The sequence below is a fragment of the Aspergillus oryzae genome, chromosome 2 (assembly GCF_000184455.2).
Source record: "Aspergillus oryzae RIB40 DNA, chromosome 2".
Taxonomy (NCBI): domain Eukaryota; kingdom Fungi; phylum Ascomycota; class Eurotiomycetes; order Eurotiales; family Aspergillaceae; genus Aspergillus; species Aspergillus oryzae.
Genome location: NC_036436.1, coordinates 45,137 through 62,464, shown reverse-complemented (window position 1 = coordinate 62,464; position 17,328 = coordinate 45,137). Strand labels below are relative to the sequence as shown.

At 51.7% G+C, this 17,328-nt stretch overlaps 7 protein-coding genes across 7 annotated transcripts; 4 read left to right on the top strand and 3 right to left on the bottom strand.

Annotated features, from left to right (window-relative positions):
* Positions 1-72: 72 nt before the first annotated feature.
* AO090001000025 (uncharacterized protein) lies at positions 73-737 on the top strand (the record flags this gene model as incomplete). The annotated part of the gene is given in 4 exon segments (XM_023234341.1): positions 73-167; positions 228-319; positions 330-432; positions 488-737. The coding sequence occupies 4 exon segments, from the start codon at positions 73-75 to the stop codon at positions 735-737; spliced, it is 540 nt and encodes a 179-aa protein (XP_023089477.1).
* Positions 738-992: 255 nt separating this feature from the next.
* Positions 993-2,870, top strand: AO090001000024 (NAD(P)/FAD-dependent oxidoreductase; the record flags this gene model as incomplete). The annotated part of the gene is made up of 5 exons (XM_001818538.3): positions 993-1,214; positions 1,274-1,313; positions 1,367-1,792; positions 1,855-2,391; positions 2,446-2,870. The coding sequence occupies 5 exons, from the start codon at positions 993-995 to the stop codon at positions 2,868-2,870; spliced, it is 1,650 nt and encodes a 549-aa protein (XP_001818590.1).
* Positions 2,871-3,869: 999 nt separating this feature from the next.
* Positions 3,870-4,800, bottom strand: AO090001000023 (fungal specific transcription factor domain-containing protein; the record flags this gene model as incomplete). The annotated part of the gene is made up of 2 exons (XM_001818537.3): positions 3,870-4,428; positions 4,490-4,800. 2 exons carry the CDS (start codon positions 4,798-4,800, stop codon positions 3,870-3,872), a joined length of 870 nt encoding a protein of 289 aa, XP_001818589.3.
* Positions 4,801-5,174: 374 nt separating this feature from the next.
* Positions 5,175-6,177, bottom strand: AO090001000022 (uncharacterized protein; the record flags this gene model as incomplete). Its single annotated transcript, XM_023234340.1, has 3 exons — positions 5,175-5,194; positions 5,281-6,050; positions 6,128-6,177. 3 exons carry the CDS (start codon positions 6,175-6,177, stop codon positions 5,175-5,177), a joined length of 840 nt encoding a protein of 279 aa, XP_023089476.1.
* Positions 6,178-7,047: 870 nt separating this feature from the next.
* Positions 7,048-11,649, top strand: AO090001000021 (ABC transporter ATP-binding protein; the record flags this gene model as incomplete). Its single annotated transcript, XM_023234339.1, has 10 exons — positions 7,048-7,451; positions 7,515-8,171; positions 8,255-8,534; positions 8,594-8,754; positions 8,823-9,565; positions 9,659-9,828; positions 9,918-10,447; positions 10,515-10,630; positions 10,686-10,876; positions 10,963-11,649. 10 exons carry the CDS (start codon positions 7,048-7,050, stop codon positions 11,647-11,649), a joined length of 3,939 nt encoding a protein of 1,312 aa, XP_023089475.1.
* Positions 11,650-12,491: 842 nt separating this feature from the next.
* On the bottom strand, positions 12,492-14,275 carry AO090001000020 (putative MFS transporter; the record flags this gene model as incomplete). Its single annotated transcript, XM_023234338.1, has 6 exons — positions 12,492-12,807; positions 12,853-13,296; positions 13,342-13,514; positions 13,571-13,595; positions 13,641-13,934; positions 13,980-14,275. 6 exons carry the CDS (start codon positions 14,273-14,275, stop codon positions 12,492-12,494), a joined length of 1,548 nt encoding a protein of 515 aa, XP_023089474.1.
* A 2,033-nt stretch (positions 14,276-16,308) lies between these two features.
* On the top strand, positions 16,309-17,109 carry AO090001000019 (uncharacterized protein; the record flags this gene model as incomplete). The annotated part of the gene is made up of 1 exon (XM_001818533.1): positions 16,309-17,109. One exon carries the CDS (start codon positions 16,309-16,311, stop codon positions 17,107-17,109), a length of 801 nt encoding a protein of 266 aa, XP_001818585.1.
* Positions 17,110-17,328: the final 219 nt, after the last annotated feature.

The window sequence follows — 17,328 nt, the reverse complement described above, 5'->3', positions numbered from 1 at the left end:
CTTCTACGATCTGCTGGCCCACCCGGAATATCTTCAGCCCTTGAGGGATGAAATCCTATCGGTATCAGAATCATGCAACGGCCACTGGACTCCAGCCGCGTTGTCGAACTTGCGGAAATGCGACAGCTTCTTGAAGGAGTCGCAAAGATTGAACCCGATCGGGATTGGTATGTCTTCCCTCGAGTCAAAACGGTGGATGGTCACTAATAGGCAACTCTCATGCGCAGTGAGCGTGAGTCGCTTTGCACTGTCACCATTCCGACTCCCCGGTGGAAGCACAGTGCCGGCTGGTGTCTCCGTCTCGGCACCATCTATGATGGTAAATTTAGATGACTCGCTTTGGACCGATCCGACATCCTTTGACGGCTACCGATTCGAGAAGTTGCGCACGATCAAGGGTAATGAGCTGAAATTTCAGTATGCGTCGACGAGGTAGGATTCCGGTTTCCAGGGTGATAACTACAGCTATAGACTAATTGCAATGCAGTACATCGGAGTTGAACTGGGGTTACGGCACTCATGCATGCCCTGGCCGTCACTATGCCAGCAATCAGATCAAGCTCATGATTGTGTCCTTGCTTTCCAGATACGAATTTCAGTTTGATCATGAACAAACGGATAAGAAAGCCATAGTTGAGAGGCCTCCGAATGTGGTGGATGGAGTTCGCATCATGCCAAACCCTCAAACGCTGGTGATGGTTCGGTCGCTGGGCAACGTTAATGAGGGTTGTGAATAGTTGTACGGAGTAACCTTTGGATTTATGGGGAGAACATGTAGTCGGAATCGAATCAAGATCCCTAAGCTATTCATTCAAGACAGAGAGAGAGAGAGTAGAGTAGCATGTCAGTGGTATGCCGGAGACCGGTCTCTTCGTCGGTTCCCGGGGTTAGGGGCGAAGCGAAGAATACCGCCGCGAGAGTTATATTAACCCAGACCTATGCCACCTCGGTACCCCAGATCCATATCACCAAGCTCAGTAACAATAATCACAATGTCTATTCCAAACCGGTGCACAGTGCTTGTCGTGGGAGGCGGTCCAGCTGGCTCTTACGCCGCGGCGGCGTTGGCCCGTGAGGGAGTGGACACCGTCCTCCTGGAAGCCGATGTGTTTCCCAGATACCATATTGGCGAGAGCATGTTGCCATCAATCCGACACTTCCTTCGTTTTATTGACCTGGACTCCAAGTTCGACAGCTATGGCTTTGTGAACAAGGTTGGTTTCACCTCTTTTATGGCCTACTTGAGATAGCCAACATAACCAATGTTCTATAGAATGGCGCTGCTTTTAAACTCAACTCCAAGCCGGAAGCTTGTAAGGAATCCCGCCAGAAGTCGGAAAGTGGTGGTTGCATTAACAAGCTATAGACACCGACTTCATCGCCGCCGGGGGTCCGGGGAGCCATGCATGGAACGTCGTGCGGTCCGAAGCCGATCACCTCATGTTCAAGCATGCAGGGGAGAACGGCGCCCAAGTGTTCGATGGAGTGAAGGTGAACAGCATTGAATTTGAACAGATTGACGGACTGACTGTCGACCCATCACTGTCTGAGCTGGGACGTCCCGTTTCCGCAACTTGGTCGTGCAAGGCCACGGGCGGAAAGGGATCGATCACCTTCGAATATCTGATTGATGCCACTGGACGGGCTGGCCTGGTTAGCACCAAGTATATGAAGAATCGCAGGTACAACCAGGGTCTCAAGAACGTCGCCAGCTGGGGTTATTGGAGCAACGCGGGTTCGTACGGAGTCGGAACTCCTCGTGAAGGGGATCCGTACTTTGAGGCTATCGAAGGTATGTACACTGTCAAACCAGTGGTATCTTTTCAGTCGGCTTAGCTCACGATGACCTTGTAGATGGAAGCGGATGGGTCTGGCTCATTCCCTTGCACAATGGCACGACGTCCATCGGCGTCGTTATGAACCAGGAAGCTGCAACCGCAAAAAAGCGCGAGACTGGCGCAACAACAAAGGATCTTTACTTGAACACTATCAAAAACACCCCCGGAGTCTGGCAGCTTCTCGATAAGGCCGAGTTACAGTCAGACCTCAAGTCAGCATCCGACTGGTCCTACAACGCTTCGAGCTACGCCAGTCCTTACCTACGAATTGTGGGTGATGCCGGTTGCTTCATTGACCCTTTCTTCTCATCCGGAGTCCACCTAGCCCTTGCTAGTGGACTATCAGCCGCCCTGACTATCCGAGCTGCCCAGCGAGGTGATTGCGACGAACAGGCTGCCGTCAGCTGGCACTCTAAAAAGGTGGCCGAGGGCTATACCCGTTTTCTGCTGGTGGTCATGAGTGCACTGAAACAGATCTCTGACCGTGAGAAGCCTGTGTTGACCGACTTCGACGAGGACAGCTTCAATCGTGCATTTGACTTCTTCCGACCAAGTAAGCTCTTGTCCCGTACTGTCCTTTGAAACCGTACACTAACTCGGTGAATAGTCATCCAAGGCACAGCCGACGTGGACAAGAATCTCACCCAAGCTGAGATCGCCCAGACAATCGAGTTCTGCGTGCAGGCGTTCCAAACCGCTAGTACCGACGAGCAAGACGCCGTGATGACGAAGGTGGCCGCGATCAACTCGCAGAATGGCACTGAGGGCGCACTGAGGGAGCTCCATGCCAGCTTATCGGCCGACGAACGACGCACTCTCACCACCATCCAGGCTCGCCAGATCATTCGGTCCGAGGACCAGATGAACATCGACAACTTTACAATCGACGTGATCGACGGCATGGTGCCTCGGCTGGAACGCAGCTCACTGGGGCTGGCACGATTTGTGCCCAAGGCGCAGACGAGTCGCGAGGATGGCCTGCGGGCGACTTTGGGCTTGCCGGAAAAGCAGAAATCCATATTTTCCTATTAGCGTGGTGTTCTTGTAGTTTCATGGGGGTCTGGTTTGGGGCTTGGATTTGTTCTCTAGTTGCGCTTTTGTCTGTTGTTACTTTGGCGCTATACGCTTTCTTTATTAAATGGCGATGCCTTCACACCGTGGCCAAAGTTGAATCCACATTCAAAGTATACTCATCTCTTACCTCTTCATGGGATAAGTCTACGTATCCGAGCGTTGATCTCGATTTGATGCATTCCCCTGCCCACCTAGATAACCAAGTAAATCAGGGAATCAGAGCAGATCGACAAACCTAAACCAGACTGGTCACATACATAGCGCTTTTTAACCTAATCGACGTTTCGCCACAGGCTAGAGTGACCTGTTCGAGAATCACAGGCAAGCAGACCTGGATAGTGGTCCGGGTTCCATATCTGGTTGCTGACATGACCAGATACAAATGAAAGTGAGATGTAGGAGGCACACTCTCTTAGCACAGCTCTGTACCAGGTAAAGATCTTCCTAAGAAGCTGTGTGATATCCTCTTGCATGAAAAGAAAACGATGAACTGCCTATTTGGGGCATGCTTATGGTGGACCATCTGGCACTCATCTTGCGCCATATCCCACAATATCGATGTTGTCAATGAACTCTCTGCTACTGAAATATCCCTGAGGGACTATAATTGAACCTGAAAGGGAAAATACTGTCTAAGTTTCGACACTAAATCACCATCTATACGGCTGATGATCTTGTAATCGTCCGATATAAAAGAAGGAACAAAACCTATCTTCTCAACATCACTGGTCTACACCTTATCGTCCACTAGACCATATAGCGCTAAAAGGGATTCGAAAATACTACCCCTGATATCTGGATCCATGGTTGTAGGAAGCTGGCAGCGATGTCTGGCTGTAGATGTGCATCCCTGGGACATCAGAACATCCCACGCTCGGGGTAAGTTTAGAACGGCATGGTTCCTTATAACTGCTGGCTTTCACTTCCATTGACCTTTTCATTGATCAGTATCCTGTTCTATGTATCCTCCAGCATCCTCATGAAGGCCTGGTTCTTGTTAAACCAGTCCCAAAGTTGAGCTCCCGAGTAATCCATCTCGATGTCAATGTCACCAAATGCCGTGTTTTGTAATTCCATAGGCTCGACCAGCCCATCTACAAGCCCCACTCTGTCCCCGTTGGCTTTGTCATGAGACGCCATGGGACCAGATGCATCTGCAGGATTCATGGTCCCTAGGGCTCCCACAGTTTCCCCAGAGCCCAATGTACTAAACCCCAGACCGTTCGAGGTCGCGCTGGCGAATGCATCGGCATACTGCTGCCGAGTCACCGACCAAGACATCCCCCCTCGCCCACCGTTCGCGCGGGATCTGATTTCGACGTACTGGGCTGCGACGTCGTACAACGCCCGGAAGAGGCGACGTTGCTTGCTGCATGTGCTATGGACGCGTGAGTTCGATGCAGACTCGAGCGTCTCGACGAGACCTTTCATGTGCTGGAGGTCTGCGGCCTCAGACGTCTCGATGATGTGGCAAAACAGGATGATGAAGGGAATGAACGGCGATTGAGTGATGGTCCTGCATCTGCATGTCAGACCAAACTAGACGCAAATGGAACGAGGCATCACCGTTGACGAACCAGTTGATGTATGCTTCAAGAAACACCGTCTTCCCCCGCGCTCTGGTAATCAAGGCGACGCACAGATCGTGTTCACGGAGGGTATCCCTGGCGGCATCGATGCATTCTTGACAAAATGCGGACATCGATGGCTTCTCCGGGGGGATGCTTCGGTAGATGAGCGTAAGCATGGAAAGGCCGATGACTCGGTCGGAACGTCTGGCTATTTCGTGGAAATCCAGCCCCAACACGTGCCCTTTGTTCGCCCCGTACTGATTCTGCGGGCAGTCAGCCGTCAGCGTTGCCTCGAGGAGTGATCGGGACAACTCCATGATTCTGGGCAGATAGTCAGGACGAACTCACGTGGATGTCTTGCGACTGTTGCATGACAGTTCTCAACTCGGCTGCAAGGGCCCGGGCACGAGACGTCCGGACGTCCGGAGGTTGCCGGAGGGCTCCTGGACTGTAGATGTCGTCGTATATCCGGCCCTGTATACTCGCCATGTTGATCCAACCGGGGGCCAATTCGGCCAAGAAAGAACCACTGGGACGCTCCATACCAAAATGGCTCAGGGTGATGTCCTGGTCTCGGAAGGTAGATGGACGACCTAGGCGTAGGGACAGCATCTTCTCAGTCACATATATGGTGGAAAACAGGTGCCTCTTTTGGGCCTTTGTTTCTGGCCCCTCTGTGCCTGCAGGAACATCATGTTGCAAGCCAAGAGCCTGTACCATATGCGAGGCTGACCTGATAAAGCTCCACGCGGCAGATGGCTTGTTCTTCTGAAGGCAGTACAACGACTAGTACGTACGGTCAGTGGGAATGGAGCCCTTGGATGGAGTCTTACAAGAAGCCAGCAAAGTGCTTACCGCCATGCCCATCGCATATGCGAAGTCTAGATCTGTCGGCTGATGAAAGCGAAGGTTTGCAAGGACCGTCTCGAGGTTCGCTGCGCATAGGAAAGCCTGCGCGTCGTAATCTCGCTTCGTGTCTTCGTCGGGGACGGCTTTGGAGCATTCGCAAAACAGCCAGTAAAGACCGCAATGAACGATGATCATGTCGGCTTCAGTAGCGGAACCAGGCGATGCGATCTTGATAAAATAGTCGTTGAACTGGCTGGGTCTAATATAGTCCCCCAACCATAGCGTGGCCACTTGCGGGCATTCTCTGGCCATACGCAAGCACATGAACACCTTGTCCATAGATGGTAGAGGGAGGTTGCGGGTCGTCGAGCCGGATGGGATCGCCTTAGCATGAGGATAGAGGGTACCGAGCGTATGGGACTGTTGGTTCCCAGAATGAACGGCAGTCTTGAGGCCGTCCAGGGCGGCTTGCATCTCCTGCGCGAGCTCGGGGTTAGTCGTACTGTCAATGGCATTCTGCAGAAAACGACTAGCGAAGACGGCGTGAGCGAAAAGCAACGATTCGCCCTCATACTCTGCTTCAGAAGAGCTGTCATGCACTTCATGAACACCTGCGCTGGTAGGATTGTACGGCAGGGTGCCTTGGTGTGGCGTAGAGCTGAGTGAGGGAGTTGATGGCGTTGGTCCGAACAAAGGGGGCGAGCAGGACTCCTCCTGGCTGGTATTTATAGAATGTATGAAGTCGAAGGCTTTAGAGGGTCTACTTTTGGTCGGTTCATGACTCAACTGGCTCACCCTCTGGCTGAGCTCGTCGATTTTGTTGGATATTTCGTCCAATTTGGCATCACTTGACGAATTTCAGCCCGGCATCCTGCCTCACTCGGGCTTAGTATTTGTAGATACTTACTAAGTCTTCGAGACCATGACCCTCTGTCGCCTTTCTCTCGGCTTGGGGCCGCTTGCGTATGAGCATTGTGTCCCAGCTTTGACACAGTGACTACACGGGCTTGCCCGGTCGCATTTTACCTGAGCGCGAAATTAAACACTAAAACCCACCAAAGGATGGAGACCTTGTCTTCACCTTGCGTTGACGGCAGCGATAACACTGATTTATCGCAGAAGCTGATCAGCGACGTGATTTGGTTTCACATACAGCGGTCAGCTCACTGCTAACTTCTCGGTCCCGCTAGGATTCTGTTCCTCGTCTTCCCCAGTCCGCAGGAGCGAGACATCGGGACTTTCTTCCATCGAGAGTGCGAAGGTGGGTGTTAGTGTTAGTTTGTTCGTATACTAGACAGCAGAGGCATCGGAGCGTAAAAGTAAAGGTTGGGATCCGAAGGCGATTTAATTGGGGAAGGCTTGGCGCTGGTCTTCGGGTCCTCGGAGGCTCCGAGACTCCGCCGTCTCCCATACTTTCCTCTCCGAGAAATACTGCAGTACTTTCACCATCTTCATACCCAGGTGATGGCCCACCGGACATGGTAGCCTCCAGGCCCCCGAGGCCTTTAGAACGGTGCGGCTGTCCTTAAGCCAAAGATTCAGGGATGTCTTCCCTTGTACCCTAAACGCCTCCCGTTCTTGTTCTCCTTATATATATCTTTACTTCAGGATTCTCTCGAATTTCCCAATTACCTTCGTTCATCCAGTCGGCCAAGCTCAACATACCACTCTACTGATTTCCCGCTCCTTTCTTCCTTTTCATTTCAACACGGATCATGATAGTTCGTATAAATCAGCGGGAGGCTGAGGGAGCTGTCGGGGTGGGCAACGATACTGAAATCTTAATCGAACCGGAGAAAGAGGACGTGCCCGCTGGGAAGAAAGGTGGCACAAATGGCTTCCTGGTAAGTCTGGCCGGAAAGGTGATGACGGAATACCTAATGGTACGAGTGGTGGCTGACGAGCTGGGACGGTCTACCCTTCAGAGAGTTTTAACCTTCGGTGAGACGAAACTCTACGTCCTAGAAGGTATTGCTTTCATCGCTGCTATTACTTCTGGTGTTGCTGTTGCCATGGTCAACCTGGTCATGGGAAACTTCTTGACTCTGTTGAGCGACTTCAGCTTCTCTGACGCGCGCTCAATGCCGGAAAACCTCATGTCAGCGGTGCGAACGTCGGCGTAAGAGCATTGTCCCCCTTGTGCTTTGAAGACGGTAAAAAACATACGCTAATGAAACTGAAGTCTGTACTTCATTTACATAGGTATCGTCCGTCTCATGGCTACATACATCTACGCATCTCTATTCACCTATGTCGCGTACCACTTAACCCGTAACGTCCGTCAAAGCTATCTACGGGCTGCCTTGAGCCAAGAAATTGCATACTATGACCGAGGCGCCACCGGATCTATATCTCAACAAGCGACCACGAACGGCAAACTCATTCAATCCGGCATCGCAGAGAAACTTGGCATCGCCATCCAAGCGACGGCCACTTTCGTGGCAGCCTTCATAGTTGCGTTTGTAACACAATGGAAGCTGACTTTGATCCTCATCTTCATTGTGCCAACTCTGCTCATTGTAGTCGGCATGGTAGGGGGCATCGATGCTACGATTGAGACCAAGATCTTGCAGATCTACGCCCACGCCAGTAGCTATGCCGAGAGCGTCTTCGGAGGGGTCCGGACCATTCAAGCATTCAGCCTTCAACCAAGGGTGTTAGCCAAGTACGACTCGTACCTCCAGCATGCGTACACCCAAGGAATGAGAAAGAACAAGCTGTACGGCATGGTGTTCGGAGGGCAGTATTTCGTCGTCTACGCCGGCATGGGCCTGGCGTTCTGGCAGGGCATTGCCATGTTCGACCGTGGCGAGATCCCTGATCTAGGAACCGTATTTACGTGCGTCTCCATCCCCCTGCCGGCGAGCCGGCAACTAGGCTGCCATTCCTTCATATAGATCCTTGAACTAATTACGACGGCAGTGTTCTGTTCTCCGTCATCATGGCTGCAAATACAGTCACGCAAATCGCACCGCACATGGTAACCTTCAGCCGTGCGGCAACTGCGGCTTCGGAGCTGTTCGCTCTCATTGATAGGCAATCCGAAATCAACCCCTTCGATGAACTGGGATACCAACCGGACAAAACGACCGGCTTTATTGATTTGTATGGTGTCAGATTCAGCTATCCTACGCGTCAAGATGTCTCGGTCTTGGAGGACTTCACATTAAACATCCCCGCAGGCAAGGTCACGGCGTTGGTGGTGAGTAGTCTCTGATCAATATTTGTCCAAGAAGCCTCTAATGAAACTGTGCTAAAAAGGGACCTTCCGGCTCAGGAAAAAGTACGGTTATCGGCTTGCTTGAAAGATGGTATAACCCCCAAGCAGGCAGCATCTGTTTGGATGGCAAGGACATCGGTCAGCTTAACCTCAAGTGGTTGCGGACCAATATCCGCCTAGTGCAACAGGCAAGGCACCTAAAGTTCGTACTAGAGAATTGCAAGACACCACTCGCTAACGAGTCCAGGAACCGGTGCTCTTCAACGCCAGTGTATTCGAGACCATCGCCAACGGCCTGGTTGGCACCCAATGGGAGGCAGCATCGCAAGAGGAGCAAATGCAGCGCGTCCAAGTAGCCGCGAAGCTCGCCTTCGCGCATGAGTTCATTCAGACCCTGCCGCAAGGGTACCACACGCGCATCGGCGAGAGAGGCGGCCTGCTCTCGGGCGGACAGAAGCAGCGGATCGCCATTGCCCGTAGCGTGATCTCGGAGCCCAAAGTCCTGCTCCTCGACGAAGCGACCAGCGCGCTGGACCCATATGCCGAGGGCATCGTCCAGAAGGCCCTTGAAAACGCCTCCAAGAACCGGACGACCATCGTGATCGCTCACAAGCTCGCCACCATTCGCAACGCCGATAACATCGTGGTCATGTCTAAGGGTAAGATCATCGAACAGGGACGTCACGAAGAGCTGGTGTCCAGGAACGGTATCTACGCCACACTCGTCAAGGCCCAGGACCTCGCGCCGGCCAACATCGAGAATGAGGATAGGCTGGAGAGTAGCAAGACTTCTGATAGGATTTCAGAAAAGGAGAACTATCACGTCGGTCGCATTCAGTCTCTTGCCAGGATGCGGACGCCCAAGACGCAACAATTGGCGGCACTAAGCAATCCAGAGGATCATGACTTGTACGACAAGACGGACATCATCCGCAATATTTGGAAGCTTCTGAGGGGGACACGCGATATCTGGCTTTGGTTCGCGGTCACAATAGCCACGTGCATCGGAGGAGGTTAGTGGTCTTCATTTGAGTATGGCTCCCAGGATCCAGCCCTGGAGAGTGCGCTGCTGCCGTTACACCTACTCACCACCATATCACTCACAGCGGTCATCAATCCTGGACAAGCGCTCTTGCTAGGCAATATAATGAGCGTCTTTACCTCCTCTAACGTGGTCACTCGCGGCAACTTCATCTCGTTAATGTTCTTCGTGATGTCGCTCGGCATTCTAGTCATATACTTCGTTATGGGCTGGTCGACCAATACTATCGCACATGTAAGAGCTTCCATGTCCTCGGTGCGGGAAGGAAAGTCCCATTCCCAGTCTCGCATCACCGTACTGACTCCGAGCGTACCGTGTCCCAGAGACTCAGCAGGAAGATGCGACGGGAAATTCTGGAGTCCTTCCTCCGGCAGGACCTTCGGTTCTTCGACCGGCCAGAAAACACGGTGGGCGCACTCATAAGTCGCCTCGATTCATACCCGCAGGCCATTCTGGAGTTGATGGGCTTCACCGTTGCTATCGTCTTCATGTCCGTATTGAACATCCTCGTGTCTAGTATTCTTGCAATTGTCGTGTCTTGGAAGCTAGGGCTGGTTGGCGTCCTCGTCGGCCTACCGCCCATGATGCTAGGGGGATATGTGCGCGTCCGGATTGAGGCCGATATGGACGACAAAATGGATAAGAGGCTATCGGCCAGTGCTTCGGTGGCTTCGGAGACAATTACGGCGATCCGCACCGTCTCTTCGCTGGCCCTTGAGAGCACCGTGCTGAGGAAGTACGTCTATGAGCTCGACCTAGCGATATATCAGATGCGCAGACCCATGTTCCACATGATGATCTGGTTCTCTCTCACCCAGTCTGTCGAATATTTCGTGCTAGCCTTGGGGTTTTGGTGGGTGTTCACTTCCTGGCTTTGCCTCGTCATGTGAAGCGACTCGGATGATTAACTGTGCGAGCAGGTGGGGATCAAAGCTAATCAACGACGAGGAAATCAGCTTGTATCAGTTCATCGTATCGTTTATGGGTGTTTACTTCTCCGGCCAAGCCACCGCGTTGGCTTTCAGCTTCGCCAGCAGTGAGTCCAATGGAGGCTCGAAGTTTGCTTGTATCGAGTTACTGACAGTTTCCAGGCTTAACAAAGGCGAACCAAGCTAGCAACTACTACTTCTGGCTCGACAGCCTCCACGGAACCATCCGTGAGACTGGTGGCAAGCGCGAAGAGGGGCCCAAGCACGGGTGCCGCTCCTACGACTTCCATGACGTGCATTTTTCGTACCCCCTCGCGCCCGACCACCGGGTACTCAAGGGCGTGTCTCTGTCGGTAAGTCCCTACTGTGCTGGTGTCTGCTCTCTGGGCGGAGTTTAGCTTGTGACTCAGGAGTGCTCTCTGACATTAACCCTGCCTAGATTCAACGAGGTGACTTCGTGGCCTTCGTGGGTGCATCAGGTTGTGGAAAGAGCACAATGATCTCGCTCCTAGAGCGCTTCTACGACCCGGTAAGCGGCGCCATCACCATTGACACGTCTGCGCCGTTATCGAGCATCAACCCGCTTCTATACCGCAAGCACGTCGCCCTGGTGCAGCAAGAGCCGACACTCTTCCCTGGTACGATTCGTGAGAATATCTCGCAGGGCCTGCCGGACCTCGGCGTAACGGAGGCAGCGTCGGACGAGGCGCTGGAGGAGGCGTGTCGGGCGGCCAATGTATGGGACTTCATATTATCGCTGCCCGAGGGCCTCGACACGCCGTGTGGGACCAGCGGCAGCCAGCTCTCCGGGGGTCAGCGGCAGCGCATCGCCATCGCTCGGGCGCTGGTACGCAAGCCCAACGTGGTCCTTCTTGATGAAGCGACGAGCGCGCTCGACACCGAGTCGGAGAAACTTGTCCAGGGCGCGCTGGTGGGGGCAGCGTCATCCAGAGACCGTATCACCATCGCGGTGGCGCACCGCCTTTCGACGGTCCGCGATGCTAAGTGCATCTTCGTCTTCTACGCAGGCAAGATTGTGGAGGCCGGGACGCACAGCGAATTGGTTGCCAGGGGGGGCATGTATGCTAAGATGTGCGAGGCTCAGAAGCTTGAAGGTGCTGCATGAGGTTTTCGCCTAATGCAAGTGGTTACTGAACTATTTGATATTTAATTTTACCATAACCTCCCAATGGTTTGGAATGACCCTACGATCTCGGGGATTATATTGATATCGATCCTAGTGCTTTCGGCTATTCCTAGAAGGTCTGGCTTGACCACACTTGCCAGTAAACGTAGACGAGTGACTCATTCTCCATACAAATGAACGAAATCCGCCTACTACCGATACAAAAAATTGACCACAGGCTTGCTGTACCACGGTTGGACCTGCCAATCGTAACTTAACTTATCGCGGAACGAATGATTGATTGACTTTGGACCCGCCCTCCGCAGTGGCGAGCTGAAGCCTCTCAAGATCGGAAGGATCGGTCCTAGATGATAAGGTGAGCGCGGCGTGTAGATGTAATCCGGGGGTGCTGACGTTTACAGAACAATTGCGAAGTCCGCATTGTTCCCAATGTTCCTCCACGCGATGACAATGACTCATGGGAACGATACGGCAACATGCAGAACACCAGTAAGAGCGCCCTTTGAAGTGGATATAGAGGACTGAGCGGAGTGGAGGGAGGAGAATGATGAGGATTGTACAAGAGCATGGGAGTTAGCGGACGAGTTCATCACCCGGTATGGCCCAACGGGTTTCTACGACTAAACGCAGATAATCCCGATACCTGGAATTCAGTCCTAGCTGTATTTATCCAGAGTATTACGAGCTACTACGGCACCTAGTGTGTTCTTCGTTCTGCTTCTGCTTTCATGAAATTTATATCGGTCATCCCGTTTCTAACGTCGCGACCGTCGTCTTGTTTGCTTTCTATCTAGTCTATTGAAAGCTATGGAACGTCTATCCTACAAGATATATCTAATCCCCGACTGGCTGCTCTCCTGGGCCAGGTCGAGACGCTTATTCATCTGGGAATGGACCATGCGAATGACCAAGGCTAGGATCGCAACCAGGAACGCGATTGCAGCCGTCGCACCACCACCGGCGATGTACCGCGGACCGGAGGACGATGGCCACATGTAACTGCCATAGATGGAGGCCGTGTTGCCAATCATATTCGCCGTCGCGATCGCCGCAGACCGTTTGACCAGGGGCCGGGGGAAGGAGTTGGCCACCCATGCAATAATAATTTGATAAGCGGAAACGGCACCCATCGGCATTCTAAACGGTCAGTCCGGTCAGAGGGAAATGGACAGAGATACGTACAGAAACATGCCGAAGAACCTGGCACCGATGTTCGTGGTCGCGGTGCAGATCACGCATCCAACCACACTCACGAGCATCAGCGAGATGATGTGCAGACTGCGATCGTTCGTGCGACCCGACGACCATGTCACCAGAAGGGAAACCATAAAGGTGGCAATCCAAACCGGCGCCGTGATCAGCAAAGTCTCGATATTCCCATAACCGAGTGTCTGAACGATCGTCGGGAAGAAGTACTGGAAGTTCTGCGACAGCAGCGAGGAGTGCTGGAGCAGGATGAACAGATAGATGCGCTTGTCGGAAAAGACCAACCATAACGCCTCACGGAGACTGTTCGACCTGGCCTCGTCGGCTTCTCCCGCGTCCTGGATGAGACGCCATTGCGCATACAACTTCTCCGTCTCATCTAGCCACGATGTGGTTGCGGGATAATTCGGCAGAAGCAGACTGGATCATTAGCATTGCCTTTCAGAGGGAGCCTCATGCACCTACATGGACATCAGCGATATTCCCACTGTAATACAACCTTCGATGATGAATAACCATCGCCATCCTGAGATGCCATGAGCACCGTCTAGATTGCCCAGGACCCCGGCACCGATCAAACCGCCAAAGGCATTGGCCAGTGAGCTTCCGGCATAAAACCAGGCAATTCGATGGCTCAGCTAAACACGAGTCAGCATGCGCGCCAGATCTGGGGCCGATGAGCATTGAAGCATACCTCTTGGCGGGTGTACCAACTCGACCTGATCTGGTCAGCATGATCCGACTCGTGGCAGATTCCGACTTACATCAGCATGATGGCCCCCGGAAAAAACGGCGCCTCCACAAAACCGAGGAAGAATCGAGAGAGGACCAACCCGGTGAACGATTGGGTGGCAGCCTGACAAGCTGATATCACCCCCCAGATCGCCATTGTGATTCCCAGAAATAACGAGGGCCGCACGCGTGTGAGGAGGAGATTCGACGGTAACTGCATGAGTAGGTATCCCACAAATAGGATGCTGGTCGCGAGGTTGTAGTCGGTGCCTTTCATCTTTAAATCCTTCTCCAAGGTGCCCAGTCGTGCTTGAGACAAATTACTACTTTGTCAGTTTCGCTGCAATTGCTGAGGGACGAGATATACATACTTCCGGTCCAGAAAGTTCAACAAGTACATCACGATCAGACATGGTAGAAGATGGAAATCCACCTTCCGGAGGAGCTGTTTGGTCATCTTCCGATGCCATTCCGGACTTTGGGACGCGTAAGTCTGATAGATCACATCCTGCTCCGACTGCTCGACCTTTTGGACATGCTCATGATATTCGGCTTGGGCCTCAGGCTTTGTCATATTGAGTGCTTGGATGGGTGGGAGAACCCTATCAAGCGGATTGACGGTGGTTTTATAGCTGTGCATGGCGTTGCCACTCGTCAATCGGCGCATCTCCGATTCCCCCGCGTTTGCAACTGCGGGGGAAGCTTGCTCGGGGTAGCTTTGCCCCGGATTGAATCCAACCCTACCCGAGCTTTTGTGGGGTTCTCTCATGCCAGCTCAACTTATCAGTCTTTTCTTCATGGAAGAGGCCATATAGTAACAGTCTAGTCTGTGGGACTATCTTCCAAGAAGTCTTTTATGAGCCACGAGACAGGCCTGTGCTAGGTAGTCCGGAACAGCAACGAATAATCCAGTCTGGCTATGATACTTTTATATCCTGGCGTTCATACACTTTAGGCTGGCTATAATTGCCAGCGCTTGTATAAGTAGAAAGTCGCCAAGCGGCGCTAAACCATTGATAGCAGGAAGCTACCGTATCTCGGTCTAAAACCGAACACAGAACCAATACCAGTGGCTGCTCAACTGTGGAGATCATCTTCGTTGGCCAAAAAGCATCTGGCTTGCATCCACAACCGAATCGGGCAATTCCGCACCAGGATCATTTCGGCAGTCATTTGGTGAACCTGCTGGACGACGAGTAACAGTTTGTGTCGCAAGCGTGTACCACGATAATAAGAACAACAATACCCTCACGGCTCCAATACCAAGGTATATCGCTTCCTGACCTATCCGTTGCGCAAGATCTGCGGACAATGTTGGTAGCTATGGATTTCAGTACACTTATCCTCATGGAAGAGACCCAAGGGTTTCCCGTCCTGACGCGAGACGATAATACGCCCATCTCTCATCTGCTACAAACGTCTGAGGCATACAACCAAGGTACAATTTTAAAGTTCCACTTAATGTTTACTGGTCTTTCCGTGATACAGGAAGAGGGACATCATGGTTTTAATATCACACATGCGCTGCGGAACAACGAGATAGGTCATAGCGTCATGAACGAGCAATCTCGCGCGGAGTTTCTCCTTATCTCTGCCCTGCAACTTTAACAACTCTGGAGCATGTCCCTATTGATTCGGGTTCGAAATCTATCTATCATACGCTCTGCCTTTCTATGGTCACTAGCCTCAGATGTGACCCATGCAGCATTTGCACAATGCCGTATGGATAGCATTGGCTCTCACCGAAGATCAGCCACAGTATATATCAGCGCACTCATGTGCCCCAAATACATTCATAATGCAATCGATGTTGGAGGTATCCAGAGCGAGACATCCTGTCTGTGTCCGACTCAGTAACCTCCAAGTGACTCCTCCCCGTTGAGCGGGTCAGAGTACACTACGGCTTGAGGGCCCTAGGGCTGGAGTATGATACCCAGCAACGAGGTCGTTCTGATGTTCATTGGGTTGTTGTTTGTAAAAGAACTGGACTTGAAGTGATATTTTGATAACAAGAGTCAATTACCAGACTGGGGTGGTCAATAAATCGGGTCCAGATTGTGAACATCAACCCTCCCCTGACCTAGCGTTAAGCTTATAAGAGGCCACCAATAGATTGAAACGACATAGGCCGCATCGGTTCTGAAGGCTTACGTTCAGGATTTGGAGGATAACCTACAAAACACCTCGGCAGCTAGAGAGAGTATTATTCCTTACTACAGGTGTCCATGTTGAATTAGTATATCAACACCTTTTCCGTTTATATTGCTTTGCGCAACGACTTGCTTCAAACCTACAACCGCAAGATTGTGTTAAGTATTCAGTACATTATTTCTACTTCACATTACCCGAGTAGAGGGGCCCTCGCCTAGTATTCTGGCACCGCGATACCCGAGGGCCTTGTTGAGACTTTCACTTGCCAGTCACATGCAGCCGTAAGCAATCGATCCCGAGGTTGGTGGAAGGAGTCGATATTAGTGCTGACGGCCGTTACAAAGCCCAATCCCATTGCGATAGTCTCATGTCAATGTTCAAACTAGGTTACGGCGTTGATTCATCTAATCTTTGTTGTAAGGTCCCTTTTGACCCCATGGTACTTCCATCATTGACTGACTAGGAATTTGCTATACGTTCAAGTATAGAATCTACGGTTCATGTAAAGGTCCTAACTATTTACTAAGTCACGAAGGATCTTCGACAAAGATGTCACGGGATGGTTTTCCATCAATGATATTTTTCGATGTCTTGGGAACAATTGTGGAATGGAGAAGCTGCATCGGAAACGAACTGAATGCCACAGCAAGAAAGGCATTGCAAGATCAAGATCGACATTTGAGTGCCGATGTGCGAGCACGGGTGTCTGATATGTCGACTTCGAGCTGGCAGGAGATCGCCGAAGAGTGGCATCGCTCATATATGAACTTCGGAGACACCTACGATAGCTCTAAGCCCTTTATCTCGGTAGATGAGTACAACCGCCTCTCGTTGGAAAAGATTCTCATCAAACAGCGTCTCCGAGATTTGTTCAACGACGACGACCTCAAGCATATGACTCTCGCTTGGCATCGACTTGACTCATACTCTGACAGTGTGCCAGGCCTGTCGTTGCTGAACACCAAATTCGAGACGTCTACATTATCCAATGGTAACGTCAAACTCCTCGAAGACCTTCAAGAACACAATTCTCTGCCTTTCAAGCACATCACCAGTGCAGAGCACTTTGGTGCTTATAAGCCGTCGCCTGAGGTCTATCATGGTGCTGCTCGCAGATTCGGCTTTAGGAGCTCGCAATGTTGTCTCGTCGCAGCCCATCTCGAGGACTTGCAGGCCGCCAAAAAATGTGGCTTTCAGACAGTCTATCTAGAGAGACATTTGGAAGAAGCTTGGGATAGTAGAGAGATTGCACGAGCCAAAGAAGAGGGGTTTGTTGATCTCTGGGTCGAAGTTGGAGGCTCTGGTCTGATTGAAGTTGCTCGACATTTTGGAATTGAACCTGAATTCTGAATTATCGTCCCCCCGAATCCTGAATTGCGAGATCCAAACTCTTAGTCTGCTTTGGAATCTCATTTCGGCACAACGATAGTCTTTGTTTACCTTCTGCTTAGCTTATCAATACCACAAGGACCATGGTCAGGTGGCAAATTAACCTGTAAGCGAGATATTCATTTAGATGCCTAGTGAATCCAATGTCCAAATAGGGCAAAAACCAATTACCACCAGCAG